The sequence below is a fragment of the Pristiophorus japonicus genome, chromosome 24 (genome assembly GCF_044704955.1).
Source record: "Pristiophorus japonicus isolate sPriJap1 chromosome 24, sPriJap1.hap1, whole genome shotgun sequence".
Classification (NCBI taxonomy): domain Eukaryota; kingdom Metazoa; phylum Chordata; class Chondrichthyes; family Pristiophoridae; genus Pristiophorus; species Pristiophorus japonicus.
The window spans coordinates 18,306,473-18,330,131 of NC_092000.1; the positions used below are offsets into that span (position 1 = coordinate 18,306,473).

The 23,659-nt window shown below is 48.8% G+C and overlaps 1 protein-coding gene across 1 annotated transcript in view; it reads right to left on the reverse strand.

Moving 5' to 3' along the window:
• The window catches only part of LOC139237763 (adhesion G protein-coupled receptor E1-like), a 66,893-nt gene that overhangs the window by 12,409 nt on the left and 30,825 nt on the right, over nt 1-23,659 (reverse strand). Inside the window, exons 11-18 of the mRNA XM_070866949.1 lie at nt 22,492-22,611; nt 19,691-19,884; nt 18,787-18,957; nt 15,310-15,507; nt 13,471-13,703; nt 11,059-11,125; nt 9,482-9,573; nt 1,958-2,126 (exon numbers count right to left, since the gene is read on the reverse strand). Coding sequence (XP_070723050.1) covers nt 1,958-2,126; nt 9,482-9,573; nt 11,059-11,125; nt 13,471-13,703; nt 15,310-15,507; nt 18,787-18,957; nt 19,691-19,884; nt 22,492-22,611 — 1,244 coding nt within the window. The remainder of the gene's footprint in view (nt 1-1,957; nt 2,127-9,481; nt 9,574-11,058; nt 11,126-13,470; nt 13,704-15,309; nt 15,508-18,786; nt 18,958-19,690; nt 19,885-22,491; nt 22,612-23,659) is intronic.

The following is a 23,659-nucleotide window of genomic DNA, read 5'->3' on the forward strand; positions in this document are numbered from 1 at the left end:
ATATAGATTGGGCTAGCCAAACTAGAAGCAATACGGTGGAGGAGGATTTCCTGGAGTGCATAAGGGATTGTTTTCTAGACCAATATGTCGAGGAACCAACTAGGGGGGAGGCCATCTTAGACTGGGTGTTGTGTAATGAGAGAGGATTAATTAACAATCTCATTGTGCGAGGCCCCTTGGGGAAGAGTGACCATAATATGGTGGAATTCTGCATTAGGATGGAGAATGAAACAGTTAATTCAGAGACCATGGTCCAGAACTTAAAGAAGGGTAACTTTGAAGGTATGAGGCGTGAATTGGCTAAGATAGATTGGCGAATGATACTTAAGGGGTTAACTGTGGATGGGCAATGGCAGACATTTAGAGACCGCATGGATGAATTACAACAATTGTACATTCCTGTCTAGCGTAAAAATAAAAAAGGGAAGGTGGCTCAACCGTGGCTATCTAGGGAAATCAGGGATAGTATTAAAGCCAAGGAAGTGGCATACAAATTGGCCAGAAATAGCAGCGAACCTGGGGACTGGGAGAAATTTAGAACTCAGCAGAGGAGGACAAAGGGTTTGATTAGGGCAGGGAAAATAGAGTACGAGAGGAAGCTTGCAGGGAACATTAAGACGGACTGCAAAAGCTTCTATAGATATGTAAAGAGAAAAAGGTTAGTAAAGACAAACGTAGGTCCCCTGCAGTCAGAATCAGGGGAAGTCATAACGGGGAACAAAGAAATGGCAGACCAATTGAACAAGTACTTTGGTTCAGTATTCACTAAGGAGGACACAAACAACCTTCCGGATATAAAAGGGGTCAGAGGGTCTAGTAAGAAGGAGGAACTGAGGGAAATCTTTATTAGTCGGGAAATTGTGTTGGGGAAATTGATGGGATTGAAGGCCGATAAATCCCCACGGCCTGATGGACTGCATCCCAGAGTACTTAAGGAGGTGGCCTTGGAAATAGCGGATGCATTGACAGTCATTTTCCAACATTCCATTGACTCTGGATCAGTTCCTATCGAGTGGCGGGTAGCCAATGTAACCCCACTTTTTAAAAAAGGAGGGAGAGAGAAAACAGGGAATTATAGACCGGTCAGCCTGACATCGGTAGTGGGTAAAATGATGGAATCAATTATTAAGGATGTCATAGCAGTGCATTTGGAAAATGGTGACATGATAGGTCCAAGCTGTGCCCCCTAGTTCTAGTCTCCCCTACCAGTGGAAACAACCTCTCTGCTTCTATCTTGTCTATCCCTTTCATGATTTTAAATGTTTCTATAAGATCAACCCTCTTCCTTCTGAACTCCATCGAGTAAAGACCCAGTCTACTCAATCTATCATCATAAGGTAACCCCCTCATCTCCGGAATCAGCCTAGTGAATCGTCTCTGTGCCCCCTCCAAAGCCAGTATATCCTTCCTTGAGTAAGATGACTAAAACTGCACGCAGTACTCCAGGTGCGGCCTTACCAATACCCTATACAGTTGCAGCAGGACCTCCCTGCTTTTGTACTCCATCCCTCTCGCAATGAAGGCCAACATTCCATTCGCCTTCCTGATTACCTGCTGCACCTGCAAACTAGCTTTTTGGGATTCATGCACAAGGACCCCCCAGGTCCCTCTGCACCTCAGCATGTTGTAATTTCTCCCCATTCAAATAATATTCCCTTTTACTGTTTTTTTTCCCAAGGTGGATGACCTCACACTTTCCGACATTGTATTCCATCTGCCAAACCTTAGCCCATTCGCTTAACCTATCCAAATCTCTTTGCAGCCTCTCTGTTCCTCTACACAACCCGCTTTCCTACTAATCTTAGTGTCATCTGCAAATTTTGTTACACTACACTCTGTCCCCTCTTCCAGGTCATCTATGTATATTGTAAACAGTTGTGGTCCCAGCACTGATCCCTGTGGCACACCACTAACCATCGATAGTCACTTTGTGATCGAACGAGATGATATTCCCTACCTTAGGATTTAACACACAGAGAATGATGAAGATGAAGGTGCCCTGGAAACTGTTGACGATGGTGAATAAATAGGCCATCACCCCGGCTTCGACCTGAAACTGGAGCAATCCAAAAATCCAAGTACAACCCAGGATAAACACCTGCGCAATGGCTTTAAACGTCAGCATCCTGCAACAAAGAGAAACGGGTGAGGTAAAGCACTGTGGGGTAAAGCAAGGACACAAGGAGGACCTCAACGGCCATCACCAAGACTGGCTCGGTAATGCCACCACTGACCGAGCCCTGAGCATTCGGCTTACGGCAAGTGGTGAGAGAACCAACACGAGATAATTGTTATATATGTATACTTGTATTTACCCTGTACAGCCAGCAGAGGGCTCATCCCCTGGACTCCAAAGGGATCCCATAATCCCTTGGGAGTACAGGTATTTAAGGAGGCTTTAGAGGTTGGAGACACTCTCTGAAGACCTGCAATAAAAGACTAAGGTCACACTTTACTTTGAGCTCACCGTGTTCAGTCTGACTCTTTCTCCATACACAACAACTGGCGACAAGATACAGATAGCGAACCCAAAGATGCAGAGAACAGTGGGCATCCTGAAGAAATTCTTGGAGGGAGATGATTGGGAAACTTTTGTGGAGCGACTCGACCAATACTTCGTGGCCAACGAGCTGGATGCGGAAGAGAGTGCTGCCAAACGAAGGGCGATCCTCCTCACCGTCTGTGGGGCACCAACGTATGGCCTCATGAAGAATCTGCGCACTCCAGCGATACCCACAGAGAAATTGTACGACAATTTGTGCACACTGGTCCGAGAGCATTTGAGCCCGAAGGAAAGCGTAAGGTACCGGTTCTACACCTAAAAAAGGTCTGAAGGCCAGGAAGTGGCGAGTTATGTCGCCGAGCTAAGACGCCTTGCACTACATTACGCATTTGAAGGACTTTTGGAGCACATGCTCAGAGACTTTTTCGTACTTGGCATTGGCCACGAAACCACACTTCGCAAACTTTTGACTGTAGAAACCCCAACCTTGAGTAAGACCATAGCGATAGCTCAGGCGTTCATTGCCACCAGTGACAATACAAAGCAAATCTCTCAGCACACAAGTACTGCTACAAGTACTGTGAACAAAATTATGTTGTTTTCGAATCGTAGCGTACAGGGCAGGTCACACATACCTGCAGCTACACGTCTGCAGATGTCTCAGAGTCCACCATCAAGGTTGATGAGTGCAAGGCCATTAACACCTTGTTGACGCTGCGGGAGTGATCATCGTTTCCATTCATGCCGATTCAAAGAGTACGTGTGCAAGGGTTGTGGAACAATGGGACACCTCCAACAAGTGTGCAGGTGAGTTGCTAAGCCTGTTAAACCTGCAAACCACCATGTTGCAAAGGAGGAGAGATCCACGGAGGATCACGACGAATCAGAGCCTCAGATCGAGGAGGCAGAGGTACATGGGGTGCACACATTCACCACGAATTGTCCCCCGATAATGCTGAATGTTGAACTAAATGGACTCCTGGTGTCAATAGAGCTGGACACGGGCGTGAGCCAGTCCATCATGGGCAAAAAGACTTTTGAAAGGTTGTGGTGCAACAAGGCCTCAAGGCCAGTCTTAACTCCAGTTCGCACGAAATTAAGAACTTACATGAAAGAACTGATTCCTGTAATCGGCAGTGCTACTGTAAAGGTCTCCTACGATGGAGCGGTGCACAAGCTACCACTCTGGGGGGTATCGGGTGACGGTCCCACGCTGCTCAGCAGGAGCTGGCTGGGAAAGATACGCTGGAACTGGGACGACGTCCAAGCGCTATCGCCGGCTGAAGACATTTCTTGTGCCCAGGTCTTAAACAAATTTCCTTCGCTGGTTCAAACCGGCTGCAACAAGAGGGCATCATTTCATTGATCGAGTTCAACGAGTGGGCCAGTCCTATCGTCCGAGTCCTCAAGGGAGACGGCACCGTCAGAATCTGTGGCGATTACAAAGTAACTATCAATCATTTCTCCCTGCAGGACCAATACCCATAACCAAAGACCGACGACCTCTTTGCAATGCTGGCAGGAGGAAAGATGTTCACAAAGCTGGATCTGACTTCAGCGTACATGACGCAGGAACTCGAGGAATCATCGAAGGCCTTCACCTGCATCAACACGCGTAAAGGTCTTTTTGTTTACAACAGATGCCCATTTGGAATCCGATCGGCGGCGATGATATTCCAGAGAAACATGGAAAGTTTACTGAAGTCGGTCCCGCACACCGTGGTCTCAGGTCGGAACACAGTCGAGCATCTGCAGAACCTGGAGGAGGATCTTAGTCGACTCAACCTCATGGGGCTCAGGTTAAAACGCTCGAAGTGCATTTTCCTGGTGCCTGAAGTGGAGTTCCTGGGAAGGAGGACTGCGGCGGATGGCATCAGGCCCACCAACGCGAAGACAGAAGCAATCGAGAATGCACTGAGGCCACAGAACGTGACGGAGCTGCGGTCATTTCTGGGACTCCTGAACTACTTTGGTAACTTCTTACCGGGTCTCAGAACACTGTTAGAACCACTGCATGTCTTACTACGAAAAGAGGGCGAATGGGTTTGGATGCAAAAGCCAAGAAAATGCCTTTGTAAAAGCGAGAAAATTGTTATGCTCAAACAAATTGCTTGTGTTGTATGATCCATGTAAGCGTTTGGTTCTAGCATGTGATGTGTCGTCATATGGTGTCGAGTGTGTATTGCAACAAGCTAATGATTTCGGAAAACTGCAACCAGTTGCTTATGCATCCAGGAGTCTGTCTAAGGCTGAGAGAGCCTACAGCATGATTGAGAAAGAAGTGTAAGCGTGTGTCTATGGGGTAAAGAAAATGCATCAATACCTGTTTGGGCTAAAATTCGAATTGGAAACTGACCAGAAGCCACTTATATCCCTGTTCTCCGAGAATAAAGGGGTAAATACCAATGTATCGGCCCGCATCCAGAGATGGGCACTCACGTCTGCATACAACTACGCCATCTGCCACAGGCCAGGCACAGAAAACTGCGCCGATGCTCTGCTGAGTTCACAGAATTCATGACCCGTAACGGGATCAAACATGTCACATCTACCCCGTTTAATCCAGTATCTAATGGTCAGGCAGAGAGAGCAGTTCAAACCATCAAGCAAGGCTTGAAGAGGGTAACTGAAGGCTCACTGCAGACTTGCCTTCCCGAGTCCTGCTTAGCTACCGCACGAGACCACACTCACTCACTGGGATCCCACCTGCTGAACTGCTCATGAAAAGTGCACTAAAGACAAAGTTCTCATTAGTTCACCCTGATCTTCATGAACAGGTAGAGAGCAGGCGGCTTCAACAAAGTGTATACCATGATAGTGCAAATGTGTCACGCGAGATTGAAATCAATAATCTTGTATTTGTATCAAATTATGGACAAGGTCCCAAGTGGCTTCCCGACACTGTTGTAGCCAAAGAGGGGAGCAGGATGTTTCGGGTCAAACTTTCAAATGGACTCATTCACCAGAAACTCTTGGACCAAATCAAACTCAGATTCATGGACTATCCTGAGCAACCCACCTTGGACCCTACCTTTTTTGATCCCCCAACATACACACCAATGGCAACTGGCACCACGGTTGACCACGAAGCAGAACCCATCAGCCACAGCAGCTCAGCAGGGCCCAACACACCAGTCGGCCCAGCAAGGCCAGCTACACAGCAGCCCAGCGAGGGCCCAACAAATGATTCAACAACACCAGCTTTCACACCGAGACGATCAACCAGGGCAAGAAGGGCCCCAGATCGACTCACATTGTAAATAATTACACTATTGACTTTGGCGGGGGAGGGGGGAGTGTTGTTATATATGTATACTTGTATTTACCCTGTACCGCCACCAGAGGACTCATCCCCTTGATTCCTAAGGGATCCCATAATCCCTTGGGAGCACAGGTATTTAAGGAGGCTTCACAGGTTGGAGAGGCAATCTGGAGACCTACAATAAAAGACTAAGGTCACACTTTACTTTGTGCTCACAGTGTTCAGTCTGACTCTTTCTCCATACACAACAGTAATAACCTGTTTGACCTGGTTTATGTGTGGGCAGCTGTGTCTGTCCCTGACAGCATTGTAGGAGAGACCATTGCACAGTCCTTGTGGAGACGAAGTCCTGTCTTCACACTGAGCACACACTCGTGTAGTATTGCCACTGTGCTAAGTGGAATAGAATAAAAACAGATCTAGCAGCTCAATAGTGGGCACCCATGAGGTGCTGTGGGCAAACAGCAGCAGAATTATATTCCATCACAATCTAACCTCATGGCCCAGCATGTCCCTCACTCTACCATTACCATCGAGCCAGAGACTAACCAGCACCAACCTGGTGAAGGTGCAGCACAGATCAGCCATGATCTTATTGAATGGATAGGACGGACCTGTTTCCCGCAGCAGAGGGGTCAACAACCAGGAGGCATAGATTTTAAGTAATTGGTAGAAAGTTTAGAGGGGATTTGAGGGGAAATGTTTTCACCCAGAGGGTGGTGGGGGTCTGGAACTCACTGCCTGAAAGGGTGGTAGAACCAGGAACTTTCGCCACATTTAAAAAGTACTTGTATGTGCACTTGAAGTGCCGTAACCTACAGGGCTACGGACCAAGAGATGGAAAATGGGATTAGGTTAGATAGCTCTTTGTTGGCCGGCGCAGACATGATGGGCTGAAATGGCCTCATTCCATACTGTAAATTTCTATGATTCTATGACTAGCGGAGCAGGCTCGAGTTGCCGTATGGCCGACTCCTGCTCCTAATTCTTATGTTCTTATGTAACACAGGACGATATGCACGCTGAACAGTGGAAGCAAATGCTCTGGACAGAGCTAAATGATCCCACAAACAATGGATGAGATCAAAGCTTTGCAGTCCTGCCACATCCCGTCAGGAATGGCTGTGGGCAATTAAACAACTAACGGGAGAAGGAGGTTCCATGAACATCCTCACCTTCAACAACAGTGGAGTCCAGCAAAAGACATGATTGAAGCATTTGCAACCATCTTCAGCCGGAAGTGCCGAGTGGATAATCCATCTCGGCCTCCTCCTGAGGTCCCTGGCATCGCAGAAACCGTCTTCAGCCAATTCGATTTATTCCACGTGGCATCAAGAAACGGCTGAGTGCACTGGACATGGAAAAGGCAACGGGGCAATGTGTCGGCTGTCGTGCTGAAGACCTGTGCTCCAACACTAGCCGCGTCTCTAGGCAAGCTGTTCCAGTACAGCTCCATCACTGGCATTTACCTGTCCGCGCCGGCCGACAAAGAGCCACACGGCCCTCGGTCAGCAGCCCTGAAGGTTACATATAAACCTATGAACAATGAACAATGCTGGAAAAGTAAAGAGCACCCAGCCCAACCAGTCCGCCCCACACAACTGCGACACCCCTTACACTGAAACATTCTACACTCCACCCCAGCCGGAGCCATGTGATCACCTGGGAGAGGCAAAAACCAGATCAAAATCCAGGCCAATTTAGGGGAAAAAAATCTGGGAAAATTCTTCTCCGACCCATCCAGGCGATCAAAACTGGTCCAGGCGATCACCCTGGCCGTATTCTGTTCCCTGCAGTACTTACCATTATAACTGCGCCATCCAACAAAAGGTCATCCAGTCTAATCCCAATTACTAGCTCTAGGTCCATAACACTTTAAGTGTCCATCCAACCATCTCTTAAAAGTTGTGAGGGTTTCTGCATCCACCGCTCTTCCAGACAGCCAGTTCCAGATCCCCACAACCTCTGCGTAAAGAAGCTCCCCGCCCTCAAATCCCCTCTAAACCTTCCAGCAACCACCTTAAAACTATGCCCCCTCGTAATGGACCTCTCCACCAATGGAAATAGGCCCTTACTATCCACTATGTCCAGGCCCCTCAATATTTTGTACACCTCAATGAGGTCTCCTCTCAACCTCTGTTCCAATAAGAACAAACCCAGCCTATCATCAGTAAAGTGTCTTTAACTGTGGTGTCAAGGGCCCAAGTTTCCACACGATAAAAAACGGACGCCGCTCCGAGCTGGGCGCCCGTTTTTCGCGCCTAAAACGGCGCAGGAAAAAAAACTCGCGATTCTGGAGCGCCCTGCAGCTCCTTGTCTGTTTGGCGTGGCGCCCAGGGGGGCGGAGCCTACACTAGCGCCGATTTTGTAAATGGGAGGGGGCGGGTACTATTTAAATTAGTTTTTTTCCTGCCGGCAACACTGCACGTGCGCGTTGGAGCGTTCGCGCACGTCAGTGTGAAGGAAACATTGGCACTCGGCCATTTTTGTAGTTCTTTGTAGCTGTTTAAGTTTTGAACATTTTTTAATAAAAGCACATTGCCATCAGCACATCAGCCCTGAGGCTTCCTGCAGCCTTCTCACTGTCTCCTTCCTGCCCGCCGTTGGGCACGTCTTTCTCCCCCCCGCCGCGTTCGGGCGGGCGGTCGGTCGGTCGGTCCCGCACTCCCTCCCTCCCGCCCGCCCGCTGTCGGGAACGGCTTCCTCCTCCTTGCCTGCCGTCGGGAACGAACGAACGAACTTGTGAGGCTGGCTGAAGCACTTTCACACAGGTAGGAAGATGGTTTATTTAATCTTTTCTTTGCTCATAAATGTTTATTCAGGTTGGATTTATTTGTATAATATTTGTAGAGGTATAACTAAGGATTTATTGTAGAATTTAATGACTTGCCTTCCCCCCCCCCCCCCCCCACCCACACCACCTCGTTCTGGACGCCTAATTTTTTAACAGGATTTTTCAGTTCTACAAAAATCTTCACTTGCTGCATTCTAAGTTCGTTTGGAGTACGTTTTCACTGTGGAAACTTTGAAATCAGGCATCAGTGGCCGGACACGCCCCCTTTTGAAGAAAAAATTCTGTTCCAAAGTAGAACTGTTCCACCTGACGAGAACTGCAGAAAAAAAAATGTGGAGAATTGCGATTTCTAAGATAGTCCGTTCTCCACCAGTTGCTCCGAAAAATCAGGCGCAAATCATGTGGAAACTTGGGCTCATAGTGTCAACTATTCACCAACAACCAGCTCACCGAGGCTCAGTTTGAGTTCTGTCAGGACTGCAGACCTCATTGATACTTTGCTCCAGATGTGAGGTCAGTGTGATTGCCTTTGAACCAAGTCAGCAATCGACAGAATATGGCAGCAAGGAGCCCGAGTAAAACTGGTCAATGGGGATCAGGGGAAAATGTCCCATATACCCAGCACATAGAAAACTGGTTGTGGTTGTTGGAGGCCTATCATTTCAGCCCCAGGACATCACTGCAGGCGTTCCTCTGCCCAACATCATCAGCCCAATAATCTCCAGCTTCTTCATCAGTGACCTTCTCTCCATTCGGCCCATCGTGCCTGTGCCGGCTCGGCGAAAGATCTATCCCATTAGTCCCACTCCCCCGCTCTTTCCCCACAGCCCTGCACATTTTCATTTTATAAACCTTCCTATAAACTTCCAAATATTTATCGGTTCCAGAGTTTTCTGTAAAGTCCTAGAGGGGTGACACTCACCTCGTGTCCTGAAGTTTAGACACTTGAGTGTCACGCTTAGAAACTTCTTTTTTCAATATCCAGAGTACTGTGAGGAACAGCAGTGTGTTGACCTGCGGAAGATTTGAAGACATGTGTTGGTTGATCGTCAACAGGTTCTGGTAGATTTTATCTGGAATCAGCCCCTCGTTAACTCTTCAATTCCTCACATTCATCAACTGATGCTCACCCACCACATATGCTGGGCGGGCCTTCAAACTGGCCTCCTTGCCAACAATCTCTTTGTCTGATATTTTCCCTTTTTTCTCTAAAGTGACTGATTTTGGGGAGGGAGCCTTCAGGTGGTGGGGGGGGAGGAGAGTTGACAAGTGCGAGGGAGAGGGAGAGAGAGGCGGTGGTGGGGGGGAGCGAGGCTGTGGGGTGGAGGCGGAGGGAAGAAGCTGTGGGGGGAGGGGAGGGAGAGAGGCTGTGGGGGAAGGGGGGGCTGTGGGGGAGAGAGGCTGTGGGAGGGGGGCTGTGGGGGAGAGAGACTGTGGGAGAAGGGGGAAGAGGCTGTGGGTGGGGGGGGAGAGGCTGTGGGGAAAGGGTGGAGGCTGTGGGGAGGGGAGGCTGTGGGGAAAATGGGAGTAGAGAAACTGTGGGGGAAGGGGGGAGTGGGCTATGGGGTGGGGGGAGAGGCTGTGGTGGGGGTAAAGGCTGTGGGCCAGGGAGGGGGCGAGAGTGGCTATGGGAGGTGGCGGAGAGGCTGTGGGTGGGGGAGAGGCTGTGGGGGAAGGGGGGAGAATGTGGGGGAGGAGGAGAGGCTATGGGGGAAGGGAAGAGGCTGTGGGGAGGGGAGGAAGCTGTGAGGGGGGAGGCTGTGGGGGGAGGTGGAGGAGGAGAGTCTGTGGGGGAGGCTGTCGGGGGAGGGGAAGAGGCTGTTGGGGGTTGAGAGGCTGTTGGGTGGAGAGGGTAGAATGTGTGGGGGAAGGGGGTATAATGTTTGGGGGAGGTGGACAGGTTGTGGGGGAAGGGGGGAGGGGGGAGGAGGGGCTGTGGGGGAGGGGGAGGAAAGGCTGTGGGGGAGGCGGGAGGAGGGGCTGTGGGGGAGGGGGAGGAGGGGCTGTGGGGGAGGGGGAGGAAAGGCTGTGGGGGAGGCGGGAGGAGGGGCTGTGGGGGAGGGGGAGGAGTGGCTGTGGGGGAGGGGGAGGAAAGGCTGTGGGGGAGGCGGGAGGAGGGGCTGTGGCGGAGGGGGAGGAGGGGCTGTGGGGGAGGGGGAAGGAGGGGCTGTGGGGAGGGGGGAGGAGAGGCTGTGGGGGGAGGGCTATGTGGAGAGGCTGTGGGGGGGCGAGGGAGGTGAGAGAGGCTGTGGGGCGAAAGGTTGTGGGGGGGGAGAGAGAGGCTGTGGGGGGGCGGGGGTGAGGCACTGTGGGGGAGAGGTGCTGTGGGGGGAGAGACCATGGGGTACAGATGAGGGGCAATTTGCTTATTACTGTAACTGGGGTGAAGTTAGTTACACAAACAGAGCAGGAGTTTACTGCACATTTCACACATAATCATGTGATGCAACGAGTCACAAATAAAACCCCAGAATCTGGATATGGACGGTATATAATTACCACGATTATCAGGCACACGGGCCCCAGGAAACTCCAGATCAATCCTCTGTCCGTGGAGATCCAGCAGCTGGAAGTTAAGAGGAGAAAGTGAATGTTCTGGATCGCTGAGGGGCACACGAGAGCGCAAACCGCCAATCGCAGGAGATTCATCCCGCAGGAATATTCTCAAACCCCGCTCACTGATTGGATGATAAAACGTCCCGTGTGCTGGTCGCTCACAGATTGACATTGAGGTGACATTCAGCCCTCAGTAAATGCCGACATTAATAAGTCCCGGGTGACAGTTTCTCAGGAACGCAACAAGCGCAGAGAGTGATGTAAAACCAGGGGCAGAGTCCGTGGGTCCGGAGTGGGTTTGGAACCCGTTGCCCCTTGTTATCTGTGGGGCCTGTGCTGTGGTGCATGGGGCTCATCCGGCTTTCGGATGAGACGTTAAACCGAGGCCTCGTCTGCCCTTTCGCGTGGATGTAAAACATCGAACGGCACTATTTCGAAGAGGAGCAGGAGTCCTGGCCAATATTTATCCCTCAATCAACGTTATTAAAACAGATTATCTGGTCATTGTCACATTGCTGTTTGCAAAATGGTTGTTTCCTACATTACAAAAGTAATTACAATTCAAAAGTACTTTATTGGCTCCGAAGCAAATTGGACTTTCTGCGGTTGTAATCGGTGCTGTATAAATACATGTCTTTCTTTCTTTCTGTCTCTCTTCATCTCTTTCTTTCCTTTCTTTCTTTCGTTCCTTCTGTCTCTCTTCATCTCTTTCTTTCTGTTATGTTCAGATTAACTCCACAAGACTGTGTGCTGTAAGCTCAAACTGATGTGACCTTAGTCTCTTTAATCTAACTCCAGAGTGAAGAAGCAGCAAGGCAGACAAACTTTTACACTTGCTTGCACGAGGTGTGCAGGTGACCCTTGGGCCTCCAACAGGTGCGCCCCCTGATGGCAAGTCTTACACTATTATAAAGTTTACATATATAACACTTTCCTTCTTTCTCTCTCCATCTCTCTCTTTCTTCTGCCTCTCTTCTCTCCTTCTCTCTATGAGTGAGAAGTAGACAAGGAACAGGCAATGCTTTGCAGCAGGCAATCTTTGGGCCATCTATGAGACGTGGTACATATTGGGTCTTGTTTCCTTACCATTAATGGTGCAATCTTCTTGTCCATGTGTTCCCAGCGGCTGCAGGTAGTGTGCAGAGCGTTGAACCGGCTTACTGGCAGCTGCCCAGAATGATGCCGGGATATCCTCCGGGGAGGGCACCCTTCAGTGTCAAATTGGGCAACCCTCCTCACATCACCTCAGGGAGCTGCCTGTCCATTTACCCATCGCTCAAACCGGCCAGCACAGGCACGATGGGCCGAATGGCCTCCTTCTGTGCTCTATGGATCTATGAAATTCATATTTCTCCCCCTGTGCAGACCCTCAGTAGCTACATTAGTAAGTGGACTGCCTGATGTGGACTTGAGCTGGAGGCCAGCGACATCCCTGGTACATGCCGATCTGACTCGGATTGGAGCTACATTAGCTGGGTTGGGGGGGTGGGGGGCGGGAAATCAGCCAGGACCCCATTCCTGATTGCTGACCAGGGAATGGAGAGAGTGGCACGGAGAGGATAAAGTGCAGAGAGGAAGGGGAGAAGAGAGGAGAGGAGCGAGGATAGGTGGGGTAAGGAGGGACGAGAGGCAGAGGGAGGAGAGGAGGTAAGGGGAGGGGACAAGAGGAGGGGAGAGAACGTAAGGGGCAGAAAGGAGGGGAGGAGAGAGAAGAAGAGAGGAAGGAAAGGGGAGAGACAAGGAGAAGAGAAGATGGGAGGGAAGCTCAGAGGAACATTAACTATTATTATTGAGAAAAGGAAGGTTGCGATTTCAGAAAGAAGTTTGGAGTCCACAGGTGAGAGAAGTGATTTGAGTTCATAGAAACATAGAACCATAGAAAATAGGTGCAGGAGCAGGCCATTCGGCCCTTCAAGCCTGCACCACCATTCAATATGATCATGGCTGATCATGCAACCTCAGTACCCCATTCCTGCTTTCTCTCCATACCCCTTGATCCCTTTAGCCGTAAGGGCCATGTCTAACTCGCTTTTGAATATATCTAATGAACTGGCCTCAACAACTTTCTGTGGTAGAGAATTCCACATGCCATCAACTCTCTGAGTGAAGAAGTTTCTCCTCATCTTGGTCCTAAATGGCTTACCCCTTATCCTTAGATTGTGTGACCCCTGGTTCTGGACTTCCCAAACATCGGGAACATTCTTCCTGCATCTAACCTGTCCAATCCCGTCAGAATTTTATACGTTTCTATGAAATCCCCTCTCATTCTTCTAAATTCCATTGAATATAAGCCTAAGTTCAATTGGAAGGCCACAAATGCATGGCAAGGCTGGAATAACAGGACACATTACTTACTGTCTGGGTGACCCATAGCCATCGTGATAGACTGCAGCAGATATGACCACGATTACTGCAGGGACCCCGTAGCCACAGGAGTACATGTACCTCCCAGTTTTCTCTGAGTGAGGAGCCCTCAATTGCCTGATGTTTCTGACCATGAGGAAGAGCTGGACTCCTTCCAGAAACATCCAGACAAACGCTGCCAGGAAGAAGTAGTGTAAAAACCCCGCCACAATCCCGCACACAACCTGAAACAACAAGAAACAGCGTGAGAGCCTTTCCTGAAACAGCAGAGCCTCACAATTCCACACCTCGATTTTAAAATTCTCATCCCCGCTTTCAAATCCCCCCCATAGCCTCGCCCCTCCCTATCTCTGTAATCTCCTCCACCCCCCACCACCCCCGAGATATCTGCGCTCCTCTAATTCTGCCCTCTTGAGCATCCCTGATTATAATCACTCAACCATCGGTGGCCGTGTCTTCTGTTGCCTGGGTCCCAAGCTCTGGAACTCCCTGCCTAAGCCTCTCGCCTCTCTTTCCTCCTTTAAGAGGCTCCTTAAAACTAACCTCTGTGACCAAACTTTTGGTTATTTGCAATAATATTACCTTATGTGCCTCGGTGCCAATTATTTTATCTTATAACACCCTTCTGAAGCACCTTGGGACGTTTTATTATGTTAAAGGCGCTATATAAATGCAAGTTCTTGTTGTGCTAGGCAACTGCAAGCCAACAAAACACAAAGAATGCATTCATTAGACAAGAGGCAGAAGCAACGAATCAGAACAAAAGCCCAGACACATTTACACACGTCCCAAGACAAAGCAGCCCATTTGATCGGCAGCCCATTCAGCACCTTCAACATTCACTCCCTCCACCACCGGCGCACCGTGGCTGCAGTGTGTACCATCTACAGGATGCACTGCAGCAACTCGCCAAGGCTTCTTTGGCAGCACCTCCCAAACCCACCACCTAGAAGCACAAGGATAGCAGGTGCGTGGGAACACCAACCCCTCCATTTTACCCTCCAAGTCACGCAGCACCTCGATTTGGACATATATCGCCGTTCCTTCGTCAACGCTGGGTCAAAATCCTGGAACTTCCCAACAGCGGTTCAAGAAGGCGGCCCAACACCACCTTCTCAAGACCACCTAGGAACGGGCAATAAACGCTGGTGTGGCTAGCGATGCCCACGCCCCAAGAGTGAATTAAATAAAGCATACCGACACACGCAGAAAAAACACACACATACTCCCATCCATGAACAGACACACCACACAGGCAAATGACACACAAGCAAACAGACGTCACATGTACACGCACATGGGCAGATACATAAACACACACACAGCCACACACACACACACACACACACACACACGGACGCAGACACACATAGATGCACACACAGGCACATCCTCATACATGCACACAAACAACTTGCCTTTATATAGGGCCTTTAACAAAATAAAACATCCCACGATGCTTCACAGGTGTGTTATCAGGCAAAAAGAAAGTTACACCGAGCCAAAGATGGAGACATTAGGAGAGATAACCAAAAGCTTGATCAAAGAGGTAGTGTTTTAAAGGAGAGAAGAGGCGGAAAGGTTTAGGGAGGCAATTCCAGAGCTGAGCGACGAGGCAGCTGAAAGCACGGACGCCAATGGTGGGGCGAAGGAGGTGAGGGTTACACCAAAGAAAGGTGTTGGTGCACATGGATCCAGAAACATGTACGCTCAAACATACGTGTACATGGACACACACAGGCACACCACGTGTATACACAGACACAGACAAATATGCTTAGACATGCACACACAATCTTGGGCGTTGCTGACTGTGGAGAGGTCCCTTACCCGGTTTCCGGTCCTGTTGATTCCCACGATGAACAGCAGCTCTGCCAGGAAGAGACTCGCGCACAGCTGCGTGTGGGTGGTATTTATGGCATTTTTTAAATTGGAGCAGAAGGCAAACGTCACAAAGGTGATTCCAAGACACACCAACGATACGGGAATCCCAATGAATGTAATTACAGTCAAAGCAAGGGGATCGTCCTATAGAAAGAAAGAACTTGCTTTTATATAGGGCCTTTCAGGACATCCTAAAATGTTCCTCAGCTAATGAGGTACTGCTGAAGTAGTCACTGTTGTAACATAGGAAACGCGGCAGCCAATTTGTGCACTGCAAGCTCCCACAGACAGCACTGTGATAAATGATCAGATAATCTGTTTTTGGTGGTGTTCTTCAACTAGTTGCAGAGTGTATTGATAGGGTACAATCAGATAACAGCCTGGCATAGGTAAAGAGCATTGTGAGGGAACTACAGTGAGTGCAGAGAGACTGACTGATTGTGTTAAATATACAGAACAGGCTACTTGAACAAGAGTAGACGTGAAAACCGAATTAAAAACAACAGGCGTAAGTGTAACTAACTGCAGTACTTGCTAAAAGTAATTATAGTTAAGTAGAATGCTTAGCTTAGGTGGAACATATATCACTGGACTAAGATAGAGTCGGGGTCAATGTGCTGTCATGGACACACAGACCAAGGCCTGAAGGACAAGTGTTGAAAAGTGCTCAGCAAAGTAATGTAAGGGAAACATAATACAGAGGGTTGGAGAGAAGGGAATTGGACAGAACCAAACGAGGTCAGTCTTGAACAAAGGAATAGCACATGGGGTTCAGGGTTACACCATATCCTGTGACCAAAGTAGGTGTGGTATCGTAACGGTATGATTGTGGAATGCAACATACCCTCGGTGAGACTCAAGACTGAGAACCGCCTGGGGAGTGGTAAGCTCAAACTACCCCAATGGGTATCCTACAGGTGAGTATATAGACACACTGCTTGCATGTATTACTCAGTGTACTGTCTTTAACTAATAAACATCTGTCAGCTATACCACTACCTCATGGACTCTCAAATTTGTTAATTAAATAAAGGATAAGAAGCAGGGACACAGGAGCAAGAGCATTAGTCCTAATCAAATATAAAATCCAATACATAGGATCTTTTATGTCCACCTGAGATGGCATATAGAGCCTTGCTATAAAGCTTCATATAAATACAGCACCTCCATCAGTGCAGCAGTCCCTCTGTGCTGCACTGAAGTATCAGACTAGATGATGTGCTCAATTCTCTAGAGTGGGGCTTGAAGCCACGACCTACCACCTTAGAGGCTGCAGTTCTACCACCGATCCAAGCCTTGTCACTGCTTTGACTTCCTTTATGTGGAAACCTATATGTGCGTTCTTTATAAACTGGTTTGCAACTTTGTTCATCTTTATTATTAGTTCTTGGGGCATGGGCAATGTTGTCATGGCTGCATTTATTGACCATCCCTAATAGTCCTGATAAGGTACTGGGGGCTCTTCTCCTTGGAGCTGTGGTGATGATGCTCCCACAGGGGTGTAAGGTGGGAAACTCCAGGATATTGACCCAGCGACAATGGAAGATCAATGATAAATGTCCAAGCCGGGATGCTTTGACTTGGAGGACACCTTGGAGCTGGTGGTTTGCCGCGACATTGCTACTCTTGTCCTTCTTGGTGCGAAGGTCACGGGGTGGGAGATGCTGCAGTACATATTGTAGACAGTACATAGCCAGCCACAGTGTGCCAACGGTGTAGGGGTTGGACATTGGCACTGATCAAGGGAACCACTCTGTCCTGGATGGTGTCGAGCTTTCTTGAGTGTTGTTTCAGCTGCACACATTCAAGTGTGCGCGAAATACCAGAATAATATCGGGCTAAAAGGGTGTGATTGTAAAGACAGATTGTATAGACTAGGCGTGTATTCCCTCGAGTATAGAAGATTAAGGGGTCGTCTAATTGAGGTGTTGAAGAGGATTCAAAGAGTTGATAGGGTAGGTAGAGAGAAACTATTTCTTCTGGTGAGGTAGTCCAGAACAAGGGGACATAACCTTAACATTAGAGCCAGGCTGTTCAGGGGTGATGTCAGGAAACATTTCTTCAGACAAAGGAATCTGGAACTCGCTCCCTGAAAAAGTTGTTGAGGCTGGGGATCAATTGTAAATTTCAAAAAGATTGATAGAGTTATGTTAGGCAAGGGTATTATGGGTTACAGAACCAAGGCGGGTAAACAGAGTTAAGATACAGATCAGCCACGATCTAATTGAATGGCGGAACAAGCTCGAGGGGCAGAATGGCCTCCTCCTGTTCCTATGTTCGGAAGTGAACCATCACATTTCTGACTTGAGCCTTGTAGATGGTGGAGTAAGTATGGTCACTGATATGGTTCAATGCTTGTGAGTGGCACATATTTACATGATATGCAAGTCCATCGCTTACCTTTTACTGCTGCGTCACCTGGAGACATTCTAGGCCTCACTCTCTGTCTAATCCTTAACTGGATCTCCCACATCTTCTCCATCACTAAATCGGTCTTCGAGAAGCTTTAATCCTCCTATCATGCTCATCACTTGTCCTTAAATTCACTAAAAATCCCGTCCCCATTTAAGGCTTGAATACTGTTCCCATATCACAGAATGACATCGAATGCACAGCACAGAAACAAGACATTCGGCCCAACTGGTCTGTGCCGGTGCATAAACTTCCTCTAACACCTCTTCATCTAACCTTATCAGCATAACCTTCTATTCCTTTCTCCCTCAGATTCCCCAAAAGTGGATCGATGGTATTTGCCTCAATTACTCCAGCAGTAGTGAGTTCCACATTCTCACCACTCTCTGGGTTTCTCCTGAATTCCCTATTGGATTCATTTGCGATGTTCTTATATTTATGGGCTCTAGCTTTGGTCTCCACCACAAGTGGAAACATCTTCTCTACATCTACCCTATTAAACCTCTTCAAAATTTTAAAGACCTCTATTAGGTCACCCCTCAGCCTTCTCGTTTCTAGAGAAATGAGCTCCAGCCAGTTTGGCCTTTCTGATAGGTGCATCTTCTCAGTTTTGTGGAGGATTTTCCAGCACATCGCCCACTCTAAGTCATCATTTTCAAGAACTCACAAACTATGGAACTCCCTACCTCCTTCAGTCTTCAGCTTCATCCTATAACCTACAGGCTTGTACAATCCAATCTTAGTGTCATCCATCGCTATTTATTGATTCATCCCCTCTTCTCTCCCACTATTTCCAGCCCTGATACTGTCCTGCACTGTGGGCCTTGGTCCATCACCCAGATGCATCTAAATCCCACAATCCAGGAACTTTCATTGTAGCACAACATCGGACAGTTGTCCCTCACCCTCACTACACCATTCAGGGGCTACATGAGCCATCAATGCTGCTGTGTTTCATTGCCATGAATTTAGTACTAACCGTGAAGAATATTGGTGAATAAACATTTGTACCTGGCGTTTGAAAGGAGTCATCAACAGAGCGAGGCTGGAGAGGTGATTACATCGGCACTGGGTCTCCGTTCCGTTGGAAGCTCCCACAGTGCACCCGCTGGGAGACCAGTAACTTTTCCCAGCTGCATAATTCCAGTGGACGCAGTGCATTGTCCAATCACGAATAGCTTCCTGTGGAGAGCAGGGATTACATTTTACCATCCGCAGTTACCGAGCCAGCTGTAACCGGGCAAGTAGATGGTATGTGTACCGCTCAGTGGGGAAAGGCAACAGCCCAGTGTGGTACTGAGCCACACAGAAGGCAACGCCTCAGGCTCCACTCCAGGTCCGTGTTGAATTAGCCCATCTCAGCCCAGGCAGGAGTTGGTGAACTACAACCAGCCTCAGTGTGGTGTGTGAACAATGGGTAGGAGCAGGTCAAAGGTCAGCGGCAATGCTCTCCACCAGCCAATAACCTGCTGACACTGTCTACCTTCACACAGCAGGAACAGATGATGGAGTGAAGGAATGGGAGGCTGTACCCAAGTAAGAGTCAGGATCTTCAAAGAGGAGGGGATAAAACTGAGGGAGGGGGGACAATTTTCACAAACTCTAATGAAAATAAATAAATAATTCCCATTTATTTATTTATGTACTCTGCATCATGAATGAGTTGTTTTGTCTCACAGCCGACCCACTGGTCTGGTCCATATGTCACGTACTGTTATGTGACGTAACAATAAAATTGGCAGGTTAACAGACTCATTCTCAGCCCAGTGATCTTTCCGCTGTTTCACTAAATTGGCTCACTGGACAGAAATACCTGGTTAGTCTTTAAACCCAGAATTGCATGGAGAAACAAGGATGGTATCCGTGATCCAATCTCTGACAAACTGTACACAAACTGGCACAACGCGTTACAAACCTCTGTGTGCTTGAAAGTGAAGTTCACTGTCGGGTCGAGTCCATGCTTGTCCCTGTTAGTTATCGTGGCTGAAACTACATTTGAGATCAGTCGAAATGGCTTTGGTTTCCCACCGGCGGTGCTGAGGTTGAAAACACTTCCATTCAGGATGGAATCCATGTTCTTGTAGGCGATCAAAGCCACAGCAGCAACATCTGCCCCGGGAGGGAGAGTCAAACGTTACTAACGCCGGAGTGAAATCCACAGGGGAGGCGATGGCCAAAACATACACGTAACTCCTGCTGTGGAACTGGACCAGGTCACGGCCGGCTTCCCGGAAAAGATTGCGGCCAAATCCAGTGGGATTTGTAGACATTCGCGAGACATAGAAACAGAGGATTGGAGAGCAGCCAATTGCGGCAGTGCAATAAAGGCAGTAACGAATAGCAAGATCCCAGATTGGGGAGGCCGTTTGGTTTAGTTCCTCCACCGAGACAGATGACCTATTTTCCCTTCCATCAGGTCATCTGCAAACAACAACTTGTATTTATATAGCGCCTTTAACATAGTGAAACGTCCCAAGGCGCTTCACAGGAGTGTTATAAGATAAAAATTTGACACCGTGCCGCATAAGTAGAAATTAGCACAGGTGAGCAAAAGCTTGGTCAAAGAGGGAGGTTTTAAGGATTGCCTTGAAGGAGGAAAGAGAGGCAGAGAGGCAGAGAGGTTTAGGGAGGGAGTTCCAGAGCTTTAGGCAACAAAAGGCACTGCCAACAATGGTTATGCGATTAAAATCAGGAGTGCTCAGGAGGGCAGAACTAGAGAAGCTCAGATATCTCGGGGTGGGGGCGCGGTTGTGGGGCTGGAGGAGATTGCAGAGATAGGGAGGGGCGAGGCCATGGAGGGATTTGAAATTAAGGATGAGAATTTTGAAATTGAAGCGTTGCTTTAACAGGAGCCAATGTAGGTCAGCGAGCACAGGGGGTGATGGGCGAGCAGGACTCGGTGCGAATTAGGACACGGGCAGCCGAGTTTTGGATGTCCTTCAATTTATGTAGGGTAGAATGTGGGAGGCCAGCCAGGAATGCATTGGAATAGCCAAGTCTAGGGGCAACAAAGGCATGGATGGGGACTCCAGCAGCGGATGAGCTAAGGCAAGGGCGGAGTTGGGCGATGTTATGGAAGTGGAAATAGGCGGTCTTAGTTATGCTATGGATGTGTGGTCGAAAGCTCATTTCAGGGTCAAATATGCCACCAATGTTGCAAACAGTCTGGTTCAGCCTCAGTCAGGAGTTGGGAGAGGGATGGAGTCAGTGTCTAGGGAATGGAGTTTGTGGTGGGGACCGAAAACAATGGCTTTGGTCTTCCCAATATTCAATTGGAGAAAATTTCTGCTCATCCAGTGCTACATGTCGGACAAGCAGTGTGACCATTTAGAGACCATGGAGGGGCCGAGAGGAGTGGCAGTGAGGTAGAGCTGGGTGTCGTCAGCGTACATGTGGAAACTGACGCTGTGTTTCCGGATGATATCGCCAAGGGACAACATGGAGATGAGAAATAGGAAGGGGCCAAGGATAGATCCTTGGGGGACACCAAAGGTAATGATGGAAGGGACAGGAAGAGAAGCCGTTGCAGGTGATTCTCTGGCTACGATTGGACAGATAGGAATGGAACCAGGGGAGTGCAGTTCCACCCAGCTGGACGACGGTGGAGAGGCATTCGGGAAAGATAGTGTGGTCAACCATGTCAAAGGCTGCAGACAAGTCTCGAAGGAGGAGCAGGGATAACTTGCCTTTGTCTCAGTCACAAAGGATGTCATTTGATGAGAGTCATTTCGGTACTGTAGCAGGCGCAGAAACCGGATTGGAGGGATTCAAACATCGAATTGCGGGAAAGATGGGCATGTTTTCGGGAGGCGACTGACACTGTCTCTTTAATCAGACTACACCACCCAGGAGATCATTCTGGCTGTAGAAGTTCCTCCAGATGTCTGTCCTCAACTTTCCTTTCACCAGTTTTATCCGACGCCCCCTTATTCTAGTATCCAGTTAAACCCTGAAGCAGCCATTTAATATCTTGTGTAGCTCTTGAAGAGCCTCAATCAGACTCTTCCTTTCAAGCCCCGATTTACCGTCTATTCTGGTAACTCAATCCTTTGACACGAGGAATCAGCCTCGTGGATCTTCTCTGATGTGGGAATTGAACCTATGACTTTCTGACTCCGAGGCGAGAGGGAGTGCTAGCCACTGAACCACGACTGATACTCTAATATTAACGAGGTGACCACACAATCTGACCAGAGTGCACCTCCAAGCCAATCAGCAGCTATAAAGCCCACTGTAACTACTTCTGTCGAGGCAGAAGATTTATCCTTAAATGCCATTTTTATTCCAATAGTGGTTTTCCTTATTCCCCCCACCACCCCCCTACCTCACTATGTGGGAAGAGAGACAGGTAACTTGTCCCTGGGCCTCTGCCATTTCTGCTCTGCAACAGCTGCTGGAAGACACAAGAAAGAGGTGGGAGGTAACTCCCTCTCAGATTCTGTGCCCTCTCTGGGCCGGACTCCGACTGGTTCCCAAAGGCCCATGGTGGACCTCACAACCCCCCATGTGGGGAACGATGGTTACAGGCCTGTGAGCAACCCCCCCCCTCTATCGCCCCACCCCTTGGAACTCGAACGGCGCTTCCCACCGCAGGCCCAGGGCTGCACGCCCCGACACGCGTGCGTTTCGCTTCACTTCATTGAGAAAAACGTGTCAACCTGCAGAGGTGTTTGTTGAGCGCAACTGAAGGAACGGAGAGATCACCGATAGATTTACCCGTTGCGGTTCCTCCGGTGACTGTACGGCGATAAATATCCATCACGGTGCCCTTCGCCTGTAAACTTACTCTGTCGTGGGCCGAACTGTTCTCCCCTCGAAAAACTCTAGCTTCCAGATCTAGGAGTGAAAGAAAGCAAACTCTGTAACGTGTGGTGCAGGAGTGAGATTTGCTCACATTCTGCCGTTATATTGTTTCGGCCCAATCTGTCAGTTCAACAGATGCAAACAGCACCGGGATAAAAGGATGATTCGGTTCATGTAATGTATTTGCTTCATGGGTTCTTTGCTTAACAATTCATCGCAACACATTGCTATTAAGAACTAGTTGGTTTATTAGCAAAGGTTTCACAATCGCACTACACATTACCAATTCATCCACCAGGCTCACAACCATCTGCCTCATCGTGGATCCCCCGAACCCAACTGGCTGGGGTTTTATTGAGTCTTGTGAACATCACGTGACTGGCTAAGCCACTCACAACTCAACAGCTCTACAAACCTGTGAGCATACTCACCAGTGCATACATTACAGTTCATAAGATAGTTGGCAAAAGAACCAAAGTGGAGATGAGGAGAAATGTTTATTTTACGCAGCGAGTTGTTATGATCTGCCTGAAAGGGCGCTGGAAGCAGATTCAATAGTAACTTTCAAAGGGCAACTGGATAAATAGTTGAAAGGGAAAAATTTGCAGGGCTATGGGGAGCGAGTGGAGGAATGGGACTAATTGAATAGCTCTTGCAAAGAGCTGGCACAGGCACGATGGGCCAAATGGCCTCCTTCTGTGCTGTATTATTTTATGATTCAACGAAAAGCAACACAATGGACTGGGTGGCTCATTGGGTCAGACACTGGCCTCTCATTTCTGAAGCCTGGGTTCAATGAGGGAATTATATTTTCCTCTTTTTGCTGACTGGTGGTGTCTGAGGTAAAAAGGATTTCGACAATCTGCTAGTGGGGATACAAGCCCAGTCTATGCAACCTGTCCACATAATTTAACCCTTTTAGCCCCGGGATCATTCCGGTGAATCTGCTCTGCACCCGCTCTGAGGCCAATATATCCTTGCTGAGGTGGGGGACCCAGACCTGAACTCGCTGCTCCTGATGCCCCACTGACCTCGGGATGTCTGCTGATCACACCGGGTGCCTGAAATTGAAGAATTTCCA